Source organism: Pagrus pagrus (assembly GCF_965226575.1).
Source record: "Pagrus pagrus genome assembly, chromosome: 15".
Lineage (NCBI taxonomy): Eukaryota > Metazoa > Chordata > Actinopteri > Spariformes > Sparidae > Pagrus > Pagrus pagrus.
Window position 1 is genome coordinate 5,947,766 of NC_140199.1, and position 19,104 is coordinate 5,966,869.

General features: G+C 45.3%; 1 protein-coding gene across 3 annotated transcripts in view; it reads left to right on the forward strand.

The window, feature by feature from the left end:
* Window positions 1-19,104, forward strand: part of meis1b (Meis homeobox 1 b) — a 222,402-nt gene that overhangs the window by 142,282 nt on the left and 61,016 nt on the right. For all 3 annotated transcript variants that reach the window (XM_084375047.1, XM_084375045.1, XM_084375046.1), the window contains 6 exons: window positions 88-308; window positions 1,447-1,588; window positions 1,869-1,919; window positions 2,512-2,562; window positions 3,774-3,920; window positions 13,232-13,343. In XM_084375047.1, the coding sequence (XP_084231173.1) occupies window positions 112-308; window positions 1,447-1,588; window positions 1,869-1,919; window positions 2,512-2,562; window positions 3,774-3,920; window positions 13,232-13,343 (700 nt within the window). In that variant the 5' untranslated portion in view covers window positions 88-111. The remainder of the gene's footprint in view (window positions 1-87; window positions 309-1,446; window positions 1,589-1,868; window positions 1,920-2,511; window positions 2,563-3,773; window positions 3,921-13,231; window positions 13,344-19,104) is intronic.

Here is a 19,104-nt window from a genome sequence, read left to right on the forward strand (position 1 = left end):
GGAAAACTTGTGTGTGAACAGTAAAGTTGTGGTATATCTGTGCGTGTGTATTCACTGTGTGCTCCCCGCGTGTTTCTTGTCGTGCAGTACGAAGACTTGCCCCACTACGGGATGGACGGGGTGGGCATCCCGACCACCATGTACGGAGACCCGCACGGCGCCCGGTCCATGCAGGCGGTGCACCTCAACCACGGGCCCCAGCTGCACTCCCACCAGTACCCGCACACCGCCCACACCAACACCATGCCCCCCAGTATGGGCTCCTCTGTTAACGACGCTCTCAAGAGAGATAAAGACGCTATATACGGGTAGGTGCGAGCTCTCCGGTCCGCCGGGGGGGGGGAGAGACTCGCTCTCTGGCGGGGCAAGGCAGGCCCTGGAGGGGGGGGCAGCGCAGAGGCAACGCCGTGGTAGCAGGAAGGAGCAGCGGGCTGAGTGGAGCCGTGCTACCCGGTGAAGTGTCTGAGCACAACACTGGAGCAGCAGAGCGGTGCAGAGAGCGGCTGCAGCCTCTGTTCCTCCTTCATTTTGGATTTTTTTTTTTTTTTTTTTTAATGCTTTTTTAAAGTGAATCATATTTATCAGCTGCTCCAGCTCTGAACAAACAGAGGAGGGGAGAGGAAATGTGCAGTTTATTTTGTTTCTGGGGCTGGTCTCATGACTGCTCACAGTTTTAATTAGAATGTGAAGAATAACAAAGAGACAAAGTCCACTTTAATGAGTATTTACACCACTTTATTTTAATTCAACGTGCCTGCTTTTTCTTTTCGAGCTGCGGCGTTTTATTATGAGCAAAATAATTACCTTCTCCTCTCTTTTAACCCGCTTTTAATTAATTAATTGTGTGTAATGTGTCAGGCTCGAGCAAATTAAGAAAAAATACATCACGTTTTAAAGGAAATCCCACACATGCATGTCATTTATTAATTTACAGCAGTTAATTAAAAAAAAAAGAAAAAAGAAATCCCAGCATTAGGAGCTTTTTCACGGTGGCTAAACACGCCTGTGAAGACTCCCACCGACTCACGACACAACTGACACAACTTCCAACACAGCCTGCTCATATTTACTCTGATGACTGCGACGATAAATAATCGTCAACATTTGGTCGCCTACAGCTTCACACACACACACACACACACACACACACACACACACACACGGATCCAAATGGAGACCTGTGCAAAGAAATTGTTTGACTGACTCCACAAAGCTTTCACGCTATTAGGGCTCACCTAGATTTTAATCACAGGGTCTGCCCGCTGTTTGCAGCCCTTTTTCTCTCCTTCCCCGAGCCTCTGCATAATATAATAGCATTGGGCTGCAGCAGCGAGTCCCCATGGGCGAGTTGTTGAAGAGTAGCATGGCTGGCTAAATCTAGCCTGGAGTCGTCTTGACCCCGGCGCTGTTCTCTCTGGTGACATTTGCTATTGTGTGTGTTCCCAGGCACCCCCTGTTCCCCTTGCTTGCACTGATTTTTGAGAAATGTGAATTAGCGACGTGCACCCCCAGAGAGCCCGGGGTGGCGGGAGGAGACGTCTGTTCATCGGAATCTTTCAATGAAGACATAGCAGTGTTTGCAAAACAGGTCAGGAAAGTTTGACTTCTTCTTCTTCTTAACAAAAAAAAAAAAAAAAGATCTTGCACGCTCGGGCTGGTGGAGCTCCTCACCTGCGGAGCTCTGACTGTTCGTGCGTAAAAGAGACCGAAAATAAAACGGCACTCATTAATAAAAAAAACAAAGTTATTTGTAATTGTGTTAATTCTAATTGGCGTGTGTGTATGTCAGCAGCCGCATGTTGGATTTAATCTCACTTTATTATATTTGTTTCTCACATATTTTACGCACATGTTTTTGCTTTTTTTAGATTCGCGCAGAAAAGCCTTTATTTTCATCGAATCCAGAGTTGGATAATCTGGTAAGAAACATTCTCACTCTCTATTTTGTTGTTTAACGTGACATGTTCCGCATGTTTCCTCCAGAATAAAGCAGATGTTTGTTTGCATGTGTGTCGGCGGGATGTTCATGTGTGTACTGTCAGGGAGCCATGTGCTGCTGAAAAAGTTTCAGCATTATTGGAGGTGATGCTCCCTTTTTCTCTCTCTCGGGCTGTTTGATATCACCATGGCCCCCGGTTGTATCTGCACATGAAGGGCCGCTGACTCACAGCTGTCACAAACCTTTGAACTCCGCCTGGAAAACTTATTCTGCTCAGGCTTCTCCCACTTTGTACAGTTTGATACTCCGAGTGTGATGTGAGGAGTAACGTTTTCCTCACGACTAGTTGGTGGCTAATAGATCTCTGACTCTGAGGCTTATTGCAGCGCCGGGCTGCACCGGCTGCCTGCTCTCCATATTGCAATAACGTCCAAGTTTAATATCAGTCCCACATAAAATCCATTCACATGAATATTTTCCTCGTCTGCAGTCACTTGTATTGAGAAAAACGTGCCTGTTTAATATCAAGAGATGTGAGCAGCTCATTTTTTATTGTTATTTTAATTTTTCAGATGATTCAAGCCATTCAAGTTTTACGATTTCATCTTCTGGAGCTGGAGAAGGTAATATTCTCTCACCATTTCCTCTGTCCACTGCCGCTTCAGACCTATGGGCTGCGTTCGCACATGAAATGTTTTTTCTTTTTCTTTTTTTTTTTTTTTGCTCGTCGGTTATAATTAGCGTCAAAATCAATCACGGGGCCATTTCTCTTCCGCGTTTAATCACGACGCAAGCTGTTACAACTGGAACGGATATCTCTGTGCCCAAAATCTCCCCGCGCGCTTTTTTTTTAATGAAGTTTAATGCTGGCAGAAGTTGCACGCAAGGTGAAACGTATAGGCGAACTTTGCGGGGTTTTTTAGAAATGATTTCTTTGTGGAGGGCAAAAGGCCCCCCGGCTGCCATCTGTGGATGGAGGCAGCAGTGGGTGTAAAACTCCTGATTTGTCTGCGCATCAGATGGACTACAGTAGCCTGTGCTGCCAACTTTAACCTCAACTTTTTCACATTAGGAGAACATCATCAAAGCTGTCAGAAAGTTTTCGCTTTTTTTTTAAATACTTGTTTCTCTCTCATGTTGTCCAGAAAGAGATTTGCAAACTGTAAATAAGAGAAACTCAGTGAGAGCAGCTTCTCTTCCCATCTGACTTCTTCCTTTTTTCGTGTTTCTCGGGTGACGGTGACGCGCAGCATTGGCAGCGATAATGTAATAAGTAGCCGAAATTAAACAGTTTACCTTAAATGTCAGTCAAGCGGGTCACCCTCCTCTAATGGCCACTACCCGGGGCACCGATGATGAATTTAACACGGGTGTTGAGTGCGTTGTAGCCCCTGAGCCCTCTTGTCACTGTCAATTTTCGACGATATCTCTATTTTGAGAGGAGGGGGGAGAAAAAAATAAAGTTACTGTCACGGCTCGGCTCGGCACGGCACCGGAACTGGACACATCGGATTTTATAATTTCAAGACAAATGCAAAACAATGTTTAAAGTTAATTTCAAGCACAATAAATAAATGGAATTAGAGTTTCTGAGTATGTTTAGAGTGATGTCTATAATTTATTTAGACGTAATGAAACCGCTCGGATGCAGCTCTGCTCTGTGATCTGTGCTTGATCTTCACGTCACAGCCCGGCGTGTGTGTTTGTGTGCGTTATGCTCGCACATGTCACAGTTGTGTGATGATGTCCCTTTTGGGTGAGTGTGTGTGACGCCTCATGCCTCCCCTCTTCTCTCCCTCTCTCTCTCTCTCCCTGTGTGTGTGTGTGTGTGAAGGTACACGAGCTGTGTGATAATTTCTGTCACCGGTACATCAGCTGCTTGAAAGGCAAGATGCCCATCGACTTGGTCATAGACGACAGAGAGGGCGGGTCCAAATCAGACAGCGAGGAAATCACAAGATCATCGGTGGCCCTTGATCAGGTACATCTCTTTCTCTCTCTCTTTGCCTCAGTGTGTGTGTGTGTGTGTGTGTGTGTGTGTGTGTGTGTGTGTGTGTGTGTGTTCTCCCTGCTGGCTATTCAGCTATTCTGGGTCACTACTCCGCTGCGCTGTTATTTGCATATGATTAAGGCCGTTTTACATTCCATCCATCGGAATGAAAAATTTTCTGAATAATGTTGCTATTATTGGCCCATTAAGACTTGAACCCGGAACCGACCTGGGGAGATTAGCTCGAAAAAGCATCGCCATAAACTTGACCTGTTTCATGTCGATTTTAATTTAGTGCCTCTCCATTTTTCCCCTCCTCTCCTCTCTCCTCCTCTCCTCCTCTCCTTTCCTCTCCTCTCGCGTTATCAGCCCCGTCTTGTGTGTGTCGTGCAGCCCAGGAGAGCGGCAGCAGTATGGGGCTGCACAACTGTGGTTTAGGTGCCTTGGTTTCTCCACTGTGGAGTTCACGGTTCATTACGCGTCTTGTCAGTATTTTTCCTTAGACATGAGTGCACATTGCTTATCGGGACCCCTCCTCTCCTCCTCCTTTATTTTCGCTCAGAGCGCACAGATTCAGCGCCAATGAGGAGGTCTATATTTGAGAGCTATAGAAGAAGCAGCGGGTATTAAAGGTAGATTAGGGAGTGTTTCCTTTTGTGCCGATATCAGAGATAACCACAGCCTTCATTATGTGCTCCACTGACTGTTGGCACTCCGGGGACATTGTAGTGTGCGCACAGGCATGACCCTAATGGTCCATACACTGCCGTTAAATAATGATAACAGCAACCGATGATTAGAATTATGCAAATCTGGATTTTCGGCCATTAATAGCTGGAGTCATTTGAGCAGGGTTGCAGGCTATGAGACCCAATAAGTCAAACTATCCTCAGAGTTTTAGCAGAGGAGCGGCTATAACCTACGGATGCCGACGAGGGAAAAAGAAATCAAGTGTCCAAATTAAAGGGATTAGTTGGATAGTCCGACATAAAAAGTAATGAAGCGATTAGGCTAAATAATTTAAATCCGCGGACCTCCATATGGTTGAGTGGCTGGTCTGAGTGGAGAGAGAGGCAGCCACCGGCTTTTATGTCCTGTGCTGAATGGCTGGGCTGGGAGCGGGACTGGGGCCCGACTGGGAAAGACCCCCACACTCCTGCAGCCCCGGCCCTTATGGCTGATTATGGAAATGAGAAAAGATCACCCGGAAGATAATACTTCATTTAATCCAGAAACAGAATTAAATAACACAGACGCCACTTGTGCATTTAAGTGTCTCTTTGAAGGGCTTGTTGTATTCTCTGGGGGATTCAGTTGTCAAAGTTTTTTTTTTTTTTTTTTTTTTTTAATAGATAGGTCAGGAGATGCAATGAAGCTTTATGGTATATAGACGTGGAAATAGTGTGTTAAAACCCTTGGGTTTCTAGGTATATGAAGGAAATGATGTTGTGCTTCAGGCACTGATGCGTATCTTTAATTGACTGTAAGATGAAGACATGGCCTATTTTAATATAATGATGGTCTCTGTGTAAAGCCAATCCAGGGCTTAAACCACATAAGCGTATGTTTACTGTGATGTGACAGAATAATATAAATGACCTACAGGGAGAGTTTGCATCAAAACGCAGGGAAAACTTTGTGACAGATGTGTCGTGGTGAGGGCTGGGCTGATGTTCCAGGAGGATAACATGGAGAAGGTCCACAGCAGCAGCAGCAGCAGCAGCAGCAGGCTGTGTGTAAATGGGCATATCCAAACAGGCAGAGGGGTGCATGCCTCTCACTGCTGAATACTCACACTGTCAATCTAATGGCAGTGCACTTCATAACTTACTCGGGGCTGAATATATATTTTTTTTGAGTTTTGCGGGCTATTTTTGTGTGACATCTTATCTGCAGTTGTTAGGCGGTGACATCCCTAACGAATTTGCGTTGTGTGTGCATTATCTCTTTCCATATGTATTTTTAATATATGCCCTCGGGCATAAAGTTGAAGTGGACTGGAAAAAAATGCTGAGAATTTGCACAAAAGAACAATGTTAACAAGACGGAGAAAGCAGGCTCATTTATTCATAAACCAATTTATTCCAGTGAGGCGACTGTAGCAGAGGAGAAAAAAAATGTCAGAGGCAAAAAAAAAAAAAAAAAAAAATACTTTGAATTTATTAAACTCAACAATCCGAAGACGCCGACTTTCTTGCTGCATTATGCACTCTTGCGTCATGACAGTAATTTTCTGAGCATTCCCTGCGTGTCTTTACGTTGTTTTGTTAGTCTGCCTATGGAGGCGAGTGTGCAGGGACGCTGAGCGAGCGCCCCTTTTAAAAGAAAGCAGAGCATAGCTGAGAGGTGAAAAAGTCAGAGAGGCTCTGCACCGGCTTGTGAATGCAGCCCAGCCAGTTTGGGCTCACCCTCCTGTGTTTGTGTGTGTCTTTGTGCGTGGGTGTGTGTGTGTGTCTGCAAGCTAATGTGCATGAGCTGTATGCACACATATGTCCACAAGTGTATGCATAAATGTGTGCGTGTTTGTGTGTGTGTGTGTGTGTGTTCAGACTGGCCTGATAAATGCAGCACCCCCCTCAGGTGCTATGTGAGTGGAGTGACTGGTTAGCACCAGTTGGACTTTCTTAACCCTTTCCCTGCCGCTCCCTGGAGGACTTCCCACCATGTTTTGCCTAATTTCTCCACAGCTCCAGTTGCCCTGTTAGACGCACACATCCTGCTCTGAGCTCGGCTGTATACAAACATAAAAGACACAATTAAAATCTATTATTCCGGGGTGAGTTTGTGGAGGCCTTTAATGTAGAAACCCTCGTGTCCAAACTGTCTCGGTCTTCTTGTTGTTGCGGAAATGTGGCAGCAGTCGCTCCGCTGATTGCATCCTTATTTGCCCGGCGCACATGTTCGCCTCTGTCTCCAGAAGCGGGGAGGTATTTCCACGCCGCGGTACGTCATTTGCACAGTTGCCTTTAATTGCGCAGAGAGCACGGGGAGGGGCGCAGCAATTTGCTAATGAACTCCGAGGGCCCGGGCTCTCCGCTGTAGAGCAGAACACTACTAATAGTGCTGAGGACTCTCTCCAAGTCTCAAGAGCTCCTCTACTTGATTGAGCCATGCAGGCTGAAGTGGGGCTGGAAATAATTGAAATTTCCCTTAAAAATATTCTCTCCGCCTGCCTTTTTGTGGGAGAGTCCTCAGCGGTTGTGAATGTTTAGGGGTTGATTTGTTGACTTAATTCAGTGGGGAGGTGTTTCTACATTTTTCAGTGTGATTTTTCTTATTTTGCTGCTGAAATCATGTAAGAAGAATGTAAAATAACCGTCAATCTGAAACAACATCTCTGCGTTCGCTGTTTTCCTTACGTCCCGCACAATCTTTCCTAAACAAACCCTGCCTGTGTGAGCTTAGTGTTGTGGTCACTGTGTAAGAATTTACTCTCGATAGCGCTATCGCGGTATCTTTTCCCAACAATTGGCACTGTTATGCCATACAAGTGCTGGTTTCCAGGTCAGTGAGACCCAGCAGTGTTGGTTTAGGTAACTCTGGCGGTCAGAGAGTGACCCCTGCACCCCCCCTCCTCCCTAACTCAATGGAAACCCTGACCGCCGGGGTCAGCCACTATTTTCCTAATCAGTACACCGCTATCGCTAATCTATCCGCTTCTCGTTGAAGTATGGATCGAGTTACACCCGACTTAACAGCCGCACACACACACACACACACACACACACACTCTCTCTCTCTTTTTTCCCCTCTCCCTCTCTCTCCTACAGTGGCACGCTGCTGATCTTAATACAAACTTCTGAATCATCGTGGTGATTGTTGGTAATAGCAGCTTTTGTAGTTGAATAGAGGAGAGGTTTGACCCCCACTCGCCCCCTCCCTCCTCTCCACCCCCTTCACCCTCCCCTCCCCTGAACTCCCCTTTTTTTTTTTTTCTCCATCGGGGAGTGAATGCGGGGCGGCTGTTCAGGATTCAACAAGTGATACAAAGAGGGCGACCACGTGACTTGTGTGTTTCTTAGCCTCTTCATTATTGTGGTGGAATAGCAAGTAGGGGTGATTCTGGTTAAGCAAATCAAGGCCAGTGCGACTTCAAAGAACGGGGACGTACGGAGCTTCTTATATATTCTCCTATAGTTTCAGACGTTTGGGTTGATTTATCAGTTGTTTTTAAATCATTCTGTCCTGATGGAAACTAGTGCTTGGAGGAACAGATACTCTGTTGTGATAGCCACAAAATCCTGACTGCAAATAAAGTTCTTGGCTTGTGTCTCGTGTTACTCATGATGGGCGGCCATGTCTGTCCCCGAGGCCTGCTGTGGTTTCTTTGGCTAAGTAAACAATAACCTGGCTTAACACATGTGTACTTAGCTAATGGAAAGTTCCTCTCCCCCTTAACCCCCTGCGAGCTTCTGACAATGGCCGCCGTCACAAACAGCCCGTCTCCAAGGGATCCGCTAAGAACATCCCAGCGCGCCGGCTGCGAGTCCAGCTAGGCTAGGCTAACGAAGAAACCGCAGCAAAACATGTCATTAAGAAATTACGCCTGCCTTTTCATTCACAGCCGAACAACAAGGAAATATGCTTTGTTTGGGGTTAGATAGCGTGGAGGGGGGGGGGGAGCACTCGAGTTAATGTTTTTGTTTGGATTTCAGCTCACAGAGAGTAAACAAGGAGCCTGAAGTGGAAGAGGCCACAAAGAAAGAAAATCAGTTTGTCAGTTTCCGCGAGTGTCATCTAAATGGACTTTGAAAGCTCTGGTAATTATCTCAAACATGTAATTATCTTTGCTTGTCTCGATGAGGTTAACCCACCGCTTTTAAAAAGCCGATTGAAGAGTACCTGACGGCTATTCAGTGTAGCATACTTTACTTACTCAAGAGACCAAATCCAGTTTTCTCCCTCACCCCCTTCAGCAATTATAAGGTTATTTCTTCTTTCTTTGTCTATTGTGAAGAGTTAGGGAAGAAGGGGAGTGCAGAACAGAAAGGGAGGGAGGGGGTGTCTTTTGCTCTCTCACTCTCTTTTTTTTTTTTTTTTTGCACCACGCATACCATTATCAGCCCCTCTTTTCATTTTGGAGGCACTAATATTGCAGCGAGGGGAGGAGAGGGGTGGAGAGAGCAGTGAAAGCGGAGGTAGTTGGGCAAGCACTTGCCTGGCCGGTTATCAGAGAGGCAGATCCTGCTTTATCTAGTCACAGTGGAAAGCAAAGTAAACAAGAGTTTACAATAGCTGGCCTTTCAGCCCCTTTCACTAACAACTTCCCCAACAGCATTCAGCCGAGTGGGAGAATGTGTCCGCAGTTATTGCAGGCCACCTCGCTGCTGCAACACATGGCATTCTCGCAGATTTTGACTTGAGGAAGCAGCGCCGCTGCAAAGGTCAAAAATGGTGTTAAAGAAAACAACCGCAGAGAACAGATGCACCAAAGCATTCTGGGGGATGGAGTAGTCCAACTGTCATCTTTGATTCAGATGTACCACCTCTGAGGAGTGTATATGTGGGGGGTTATTTGGATATTTATGTCTGTGCCGTTAAGTATGCACATATGATTATTCCCGCACGCTCGCTGGCACAGAGTGAAAAGTAAATATCCATATCATCACAAAAGATATTTCAGAGTGAGGAAAGAGAGGAGGGTGGGGGGGGGGGGCAAAGCACAACAACCTTAACCATTTTCTTTATTATTGCAAATGAATTGGCAAGGCAACATTTCTTGCATGAGCGCTTGTATGATATGGGCCCTGGCACAGCGAGGAAGGGAAGCCCCCCTCGCATCTTAGACGCGGCACAATGAGAATGCATTGGATTGGAATGCCTCACCGATCATAGCGGAATCAGAATTTCCAGCAAGGAAAATCTTTTCATGGCGAATTAGGGTGGTGGAGGGAAGAAAAATGGTAATGAAAAAAAAAGAAAAAAGGGGAAGAAGAAGGGGGAAAAAAAAAGGTATGCACGGCTCACAAACAGGGTTCCCTCGGCTCGGCGCGGCAGATTTAAGAACTTTAGCTAAAGCTAGGCAGAATAGAATGTGGAAAATTGAATTTACTAAACAATTAAGCATTGAATTAATCTACATCCTGCACAGGGGAGAGCGGGGCGAGAGAGGGAAAGAGTTAAAGGGAGGGAGGCAGGGAGGGAGGGAGAGAGAGGGCGAGAGACCATGGTGGCTCATTAAGGGGACAGAATAAATCAAGTGTGTAGCTATGTGTGCAGAGGGACAGCGCGCTCCTGCTCGCTGTTTCCTCCAGCTCTCTGTTTATGCATCTATTCATCTTGTGAATTTACATATTGAGAAGGTGGACCTCTGCATTGTTGGCTCAGGGTGTGTGTTTGTGTTTTTTTTTGACGCTGTGTGTCCTGTGTTCGAGGTGTGTGTGCTTTTGTGTGGCGGTTTCTGTGATGTGTTTGCAAAAAAAAAAAGCAGATAGTAGTAAAGTATAAACGTGTGTGTTTTTATTTGTGCACGGCTGTGTGCACACATGCTGTGTGACCTGTGTGCGCTGGTATGTCTGTGTGTGCGCGGGTTGTGTGATCTCAGCCGTGTGTGTATTAATTGCGTGTTAGATCAGTGCCGAGCCTGTTCCGTCCAAGGGCGGCCTGTGATTATAAATAAACTCCCCGTCCCCGCGGAGATGCCACCAGGTCCTGTCTCAGCCCCGCCCCCTTTCCCATGGGGCCTCAGCGGCCAGCTCCCAGCAGGCAAAGCACTCTTTTGTTCAATTACAGCTAATGCAGTAGTTTGCCATTTCCCCCTCCACTTTCTAATTATATTTTCAAGTGGAATTTGTTACAGAATTAAAACAAAAAGAAAAAAAAAAAAAAACACATCCTTTCTGCGAGTCGAGGCTCTTGGGTTTTTAATACTTGCCGCTCGACATCCCCGGGGTACTGCACTTTTCTTTTTCACAGAGCTCTGAATAAACAAGTTCTGCTCATTTTTAAAAGCTGCACTGTTGGAGGAGCTGGCAAAAGCCAGTGTTAACTGTTTGCGTGCTGAGCATGTGGTCCGGATTACCTCACTTCTGATGTTCTCTGGAGTTACTCGGTCATGCACGGCTGTTTCATTTTTCAGCGCTCTACAGTCAGCAAAAAAGGATTTGTGAGAGGTGGAAGGGAAAAAGAAAAAGATCCTCTTGTTATCTTATCCCCGTTAAAATCAACGTTTATCTACCCAATCACCGTCTTAGTCATGCCTTTGTGCAGCGACTTTCCTCTTTATTGCAAAGACTCAAAGCCTAATTTAGAAAACAACGATTTTATCGTCCATGTAAGCACTGTATTATAATTTCATAGCCCAGGAACATCAAACGGGCTCTAATAGACCCCAAATGTGTTGAATTTGCTGACTTGTATATCCTTTTCTGTTATTTTATTCCATTTACATTTTGTTAAAACAAACCCTGTGTCGTGAATTAATGTCTACTTTTTTTTTTCATCGCTCTAAACTGAGCTCCAAATCCTCCTCGCAGAGGCAGCGCTGCCTGTCGTATCCCAATTGAAACCAGTTGTTCCCCCGTGTGTCTCTCCCCTCTCTCTCCCTCCTCTCCTCTCCTCCGCTCTGCTCTGCCTCCGTGTGGGTTTCTATCACTCATTTCGTCACGTAGCCCTAAAAGCGTGATGCAGACACCACATTGCCCCCTTGATATCTGCTTCATTTGATTTGACGGAGCAGAGATAGGCTCACGTGGGCGCAGAGTAGGCTCGAGTAAGTGTGCGTGCGTGTGTGTTTGGTTTGCTGCGTGTTTGTTTGTGATAGCTAGTTGTGTGTGGCGAGACATTAGATTCCACTTCCTTCTATTCTGAAGTCTCTTTTCTCTCCTGTCCTCGGTGCTAATGTTACTTTTCAGAGGCGTAGAGAGAGATAAGAGGTTACATCTGGTTTAGTGTCAATAATGTGTAGCAGCTTCGGATGTGGCAGGATGTGATTTGTGTGTGTGTGTGTGTGTGTGTGTGTGTAAGCAACAGATCTGTAGTTGTGAATGTGTGTGAGTCACTGAATATGTCTCTCTGTGTGTATGTGTGTGGGTTTATTTGCATATGTGTGTGTCTGATCAGTATTTGTTGCGTGTGTGTGTGTGTGTGTGTCCCTTTATCCTCCTGTCTGGACCATGTGCTTCTCACTGTGTGTCCGGTGTGCAGCTGACACTCATCTGGCCCAAGACTGTCCTTTACACACACACACACGCACACACACACACACGTAGCTTACTATATATAAACGCAGGTCTCCCGATCCTGTCTTTTCTAGTCAGCTGCGTGTGTTCTTGTGTTATTTTCCTTGAAGACGTAGAGAAAAGGAATGGACCTCCACTCTGCGGTAAAACCTCAACTTTATTCATTTGTCTATATAAAGTTTAAAAGTCCGTTTCATGCAGCATTTTTGTTTCGTTTTGTGTTTGAGAGAAGGCTGTGGGAAAACTTCAGCTTATTTGGTTATGTCTCTGCTCCGGCTCCGCTTCCCAGAATGAAATTTAAATCTACATTAGCGGGATTGGTCATCCATTTTTTTGTGTGTGTTTCATTTTTTGGACAAAGCGGAGTATTTATACTTGTGTAGCAATACTTTGAGTTATTTACCTCTCTCTCCCTTTCTCTCCGGTCTGCTCTGCTTGGATGACATCACTCCCTGGCGCTGGCTGCGGCCTATCTTAAGTTGTAGCTGTTTTGTATTTTCATCTGCTAGTGGTTTGAGCCAAATGGAGGCAGCCGTGGATTGCATGCCTCAGAAAGCTGGGAACTAATACAACATGTTCGCTCGCTATATTCGTCTGGGCCTTTCTCTTCATCGAGCCCCAATAATCCTCATTCCATAAAATTGTTGCAGGGGCTCACACACACATAGACCGCGTGACTGTGCTGAGAATTGGCAAATGATGAATTTCATGTGATATTTCTGTGTATGTATCTGAGCCGACCGATACTTGATTTTTGGGGCTGATGCTGATAATAGGAAGTACAGATCCTGATATTGTTGTATTGGCTGATAAACACACAATTTGTTGGATGATTCATCAAACACTTGTCAAAATAAATAATGGCGGAAGGATATTTTACAGTTAACAACAAACTTTGCTGTCTAAAATGACACCAGTGCACTCAAATAGTAAATTTATTGGGAATATAATAACTATAAATTATCCAAAGCAAGAGTTTTCATATTGGCACATATTGGGAAACATACGTGTACGTTTTGCATATTTCAAAATAAGATAATAATCAACACAACTAATGATGGAGGAACAACATCAGAAAGTTGACACTGGATTAACGGATTTATCTTCCTTTCTTCACGACAGACGTCCTGGAACAGAGATCACGATGACACGGCGTCCACACGCTCCGGAGGGACGCCGGGGCCGTCCAGCGGCGGGCACACATCACACAGCGGCGACAACAGCAGCGAACAGGGTAAGAGACTGAGCTTCATGTACAGCTTACATGATAAAAAAAACTTTGTTATGTGCCCAGATGAGGTTTGACAGGCTCATCCAGACTGTTTCTGGAACGGCTCCTAGAGAGGTCAAAGGTCATGGCTAGCTACATAAGAGCACTTCTGAACCTTGTCGCTGCCTTGCTCGGGGGCAGACATGGTGTGGTAGATGGCTCATACCTGAGAGCAGTTTTCTGGTGCCGCCCTGGCTGTGGTTTGTCTCATGCTTCAATCATGTAGCTTCACATCTGAGCTATGTGGTCGTGTTCATGTGCTTCTGCTTTCATTATATCTCAGACTACACAGTTTATATTGTATGTAAGCTTGCAGAAGTCCCTACTCTTTCTTTCTGCCCTCTTTCTCATCTTTTTTATTCTTTTGTCATAAGCTGCTGTTGCGGATTTTCATGTTTTGCCATTGTTTGAAGGAGTGCACGCACCTGTTGGAAGGAATTCAGGCCCATTAAAATATTACAGATCTCTCTGTGGATACGATTAAATACACAGCTAAAAACAAGGGTGTGTTTTGCAGAATAGCAACGGCTTTGAAGCTCGCAACCATTACTACAAGTCAGAGTCGGTGTACGTGAACCTGACTCAAACGCTCTGTGTAGGAATTGTTAACGAACGTATGAAAAATGTAAAATGTGCGCAGAATTGAATTAATTTAAAGGGTCTTGCACATTAATCTTCACTTCCTGTTAGACCAGACAACTCTGCTGAATGTGTGTGCATTCGAAGAATATGTGTGTGTGTGTGTGCGAGGAAGAGAGAGAGAAAGAGGCAGCAGTGGGAGAATGGGTCGGTGGTGGTGGTGGTGGTGGTGGTGGTGGGGCGGCGTTGCAAACAAACTGTAGGCAAAAAAGCAACTTCATATATTATTGAAGGCGATGTCAAGGCGAGCAGTTTGCAGGGTTGCCAGTGCCAGGAGGCAGAGCCTGGGTGGGAGCAGAGAGCGCCGCCATGCCTTCCACTCCAATGAGCAGCCATTTATATAGTCAACACACACACACACACACACACACACACACTCTCTCTGTCTCTCTTTGTCTCTGTCTGTCTCACACTCGGTCTCATCCTCTCTCTTTCTGTGTCTCTCACACACATTCTCTCTCTCTCTCTCTCTCTCTCAACATGTTTGTCTTTCTCTCTCGCTCGCTCGTCATTAGAGGCTCTGAGGGACCGAGAGGTGAGACACGAGCGGAGATAAAAATAAAAGATAGACGGACGATGCAGACGAAGGAGAACAGACTAATTTTAAAGGAAGCGAAATTACAGTGAAGCAGGAAGACAAAGCAATATTGTGTGTGTGTGTGTGTGTGTGTACGTGCACGCCCCTACCTCTGATGACTAATGGTCGTGGGCAGCCAGGCAAGATCTAGATTGGTGGCTCTAATGAGCGTGCTCTGTGTCGAGTTTGGGCTCCTGCTTCCGTGACCTTTGCCCTTTATTGACCAAACTGACACTTCATTTTTCACATCTTTCCAATTACATGCCCACTCCTTACGTCGTCCCGCCTCCTCTCGTCCTCTCGTCCCTCTCTCTCTCATCATATCTCCTCCCCCTCCACTCTCCCCGGCTATTGTAGGTTTTTTTTGTTTGTTGTTGAATTTCATTAGAGGGTAAAATATGGGGTAGTGTGTGTGTGTGTGTGTGTGTGTATACATGTGCATCTTCTGCATACTGTATGTGTGTATCAGCCCAATGAATGAGGTGCTTTGAAGTGTTGCAGGAGAGTTGGGAGCTGAACATGATGCATGTAGGTATCAGGGTATCTGCAGGTTACTGAGACATATTTGCTAAACTAGATTAATCATAAATAGTAAAATGACCTAAAAATATTTCCCCCCCCCATATTTTATGTCCATTTCGTTACCATATTAATCGAGATTATAACACGTGAAACCACTTTATTAGTTTCATACTGCTATCATTTGAAAGAGCCATGTTGTTTAAACAGTTTTATAATTAATTCTCATTGAAGCAAATTGTGTTATGCTTTTTAAAGTTATTAAAATACACATTACAATTAAGGTAATTGGCCGTGTTAATGTAAAAAGTGCTTTGGAGTGTGTTTAATTGGACAGTACTGTAGATTTATGTGTGTGTTTTGCCCTCTTAAGACGTGTTCTCCACTAGCTTCTCCTGCTATCAGGCAGTTTGAGTTGGTTCCACTTTTTCTGACTTTCTGAAAAGTTTCCACTAAATCATTTCTCTTCTACAGTTTCAACAATTAATAATATCACATTTCCACTCACGCTATGTGTCCTGAAAGGGTGTCACTTCAAGGGATCATATGAGGTCAGAGTAGATTTTTACATCAAAATGTATTTAATCTCATTTGTTAGTTAAATGTCGTAATTGTAAGTAAAGCTGATCTTTTTTAGTCATTCCCAAGTTGTCAAATAAATACTGACGCTTTGGGATTGTAGGTCGAGTCGGGCGCCATCCCAAAGTATCCGTTTTTGGCAGATTGGGGAAACCAGATGTGAATGAGACTCAAAAATCAACTTTTCTCATAAATAGGATCTTTAGCATTTCTTGGTGCAAACTCTTTTTTAGCACAACTAATTATGCTTTTAAAAAGTGGTGGGACAAAATCATCCATTTAAAACAATGCTGGGGACATTTACCCAGAGTTCCCTTTGCAAATGACACCTATGGAAACTATATTGACCTCTCTAATGGCTGAATGGGAGAAATCTCTGCAGCGGTTTGTGGGTGTAACGTTCAGGTGTCCATGTAGAGTATTGTATTTTTCTGAATGTAGTCTGGCATTAAACAGCTCTTTCAGCATCTTTCAGCAGCCTGCATTCACCCTGATTTCTGCGTGTGTGACTGCTTTGTTTATGTGATGTTTGACATACACTCACACACACTCACACACTGTAGAGCATGAGGACGCAGTGACAACAGTAAATACCGGAGGACATCTTGGACTGTGTTCAGGTTTATATGGGTTAAGAGCTATCACTGCCACGTCATATTGGCTCTGGCAAATTGTGTGTCAGTCACTTGGTAATCCCAGTAAGCTGGTTATTTATCTGTTTGGCACTTTGCTCGCTCTCTCCCCGACAGTTTCACCCCGCTGTCTCTCCTCCCTCGTCCTCTACTCTTTCATCTTCGCATCCTCCCTCTCTTCTCCAGTTTTCCCTTGTCTCCCACCTACTCTCGCGTCTCCCTCTTTCATTTCGCTCTCAGTCGGTTTCTCTCTCCTTGTGAACCCCCGTGCTTTTCTCTCTCTCCTCCCCGTTTTTTTCTTTCCATGCCTCCCACTCACTCCAAAACGCTACCTTTGTTTATCCTTCTTCTATTCCCTTTCTCTCACCTCTCTTTGTTCCTCTCGCTCTCTTCTCCTTCCCCATCCTCCTCTCTTGCATTTTTCACATCTGTTTTTCCTTTGTTTTCTTCTTGTCATCTTTCTCTCTCATCTTTCCTCTTCTTGCTGACTCTCTCTTGCTCATCATCTCTCTTCATTCGTCTTTCTCTATCTTGTTTATATCTTACACTCTCCCTTTCTCATCCCAGTTTCTTCTCCTCCTTCTTTTCTCAGATTCACTTTCTTCTCTTCTTCTTTCCTCTTTCAATTTCTTTCAATGTTTCGTTCTTGTGTTTCCCTCCACCACTTTCTCTCCTCCACCTCTTACAGATTGCTTTCCCCCTGACCTTTCCCTCATGTTCTCTCTCTTCCACTCTCTTCATTCTCCTCCTCTCTGCCTGTAGAGCTGCACAGCTAATGGCCATCTTTCTCTCCTGTACTCATTCTCTCCTTCTCTCTCCCATCTACCCTGCAATCCACCCCTCCGCTCTCTCTCCTCAGCCTATCGAGCCGCCCTCTTCCTCTCCTTCTACACCTCGTCTTGCACTCAGTTCCTCTCTAATTCCTCCCTCTTTGTCTCTCCATCTTTTGCCCCCTTCTTCCCTCCATCCTCCCCCTCTCAGAGCTCAGAGGAAGGATGCTGGCTGGTCGAAGGGCCTTTAACTAGTGAACTCCAGTCTCCTCTCTAAGCCTTTTTTCTGAGGCTATTCCTGAGACAAACACATGCTCCGCTCTGCCCTCTCCTCTGAACGGATCACTGCCCACTGGTATAAAAATCCCCATCTCTACCCGGAAACGCAGCATTCGCTCTCTCGATTGTATGAGCTGCAGGAATTGTGAGGAGGTCTCTGCGTTACGTAAGATCAGAGGTCTCTGTGCGCTTGTTATTGAACTCCGAAGCTGCTTTTAATCCCGAGTACGCAATAACTTGATAATGTGATTTTTGAAAATGAAATATTTATTGGTGCTCTTGGATCTTTTTATTCATCAGCAGGTGTTCGGCAGCGATCTAACAGTGAGAATGTGAGCAATTAAATGAAAATATTTCTTTATTTCTGCATGTGGCGACAATACTCTCATGCTGAGTTCCCAGTTATGGGTGTTTATGCTTTGACCACAGTGCCGGTGGTATTTTTTAAGCACTGAATTCCTTTGGCAGTCAGAAAAAAAAAATGGAGGGAGGATCACATTTGCTTCACACATGTCATTAAAATCAGTCCTGGGTGTCTCCTCTCGCACTAAAAGAGCAGACAAAGAAGAAAGCCTCTTATTTTTCTCCTCCCTTTCTCTGGGACGTCTTTGTAAACATCCACAAGCTTCGACAGGGAGAGTCGGAGAGCGGCCCTGTAGTTAATTAGTCCCACTCTATTAGCCCAGCTGTTTGCTAGCTAGTTCCTACCAACAGGCCCCTTTGTTTAATACCCAGAAGCCCTCTGGAGAAACCGCATTGTAGCTGTTGTTGCCTTGGATCATGCTTTTTCTGTGAAGCGTAATGCTCGAAGGGCAGAGGAAAAGCCAACAGATCATATATGCCTGCGATGGAGGGGGGTCCCTCACGGACATGAGCGGGCCTTCTCTTTTTCTCCCAGTATAAAGTACTCCTCTTTGCCTGTGTGAATTTGTAAGGACACCCCTTGGCTTCTCCGAGGGCCTGGCGTGCGATGGAAACAGAATAACATTCAGGCAGTGAATCGGGCAGCTGCAGCAGCGATGTGGATGCGAGTCGAGCAGAGGAGCGGAGCAGAGTGTTTGCTCTGTTTTCGAAAGCTACAGGGTTTCCCTCTCCGCTTGTCAGAAACATCCAGGGAGCGAGGCGATGACTGGCGATATTAGATATGTATCACCAATTACCCAGACCGTTTGTAAAGAGGGCAGTGTGCCGCGCCAAGGCAAATAGCTCCCTGTAAGGCGATGTGTTGGTGTCTGCATACATTTCTAGTGTCTGAGTAGGAGCCTGAGATTTCTGGTTGTTGGTCTGGTATCTAGCTCTGAGGTTTTTTTTTTTCTCTGGCTGGTGTAGCCGGAGGAATGCTCAACATGAAATCTATGCTAATATTTGCTATTTGACTGACCTGAGCTGCTTGTGTGAATGTCCAAGTCTAATACGTGCAAATCATAGTCTGATATAGTTACAACCGGGTTGAGAAGTACACTTCTGTTGAAACTTTACATTTCTTTATGTTCAGTTTTTAATTTCGTGTTGTGACAGCACTGTGCTTTTGGTCTGGTCAGGTTTAAGAGCAAAAACCACTCGGTTGGGGTTCGGAGAAGATCATGTTTTGGCTTAAAATACCTGTTTTTGTCGCCACAAACACGGCTGGAAGTTGTCCTGACGTCTGGCTAAAAATATCCTGTGGTTATAATATGCAGCTTCCAGATGGTGCCGTCGTCTTCTTTCATTTGGCAGCCATCTTGCCTTGC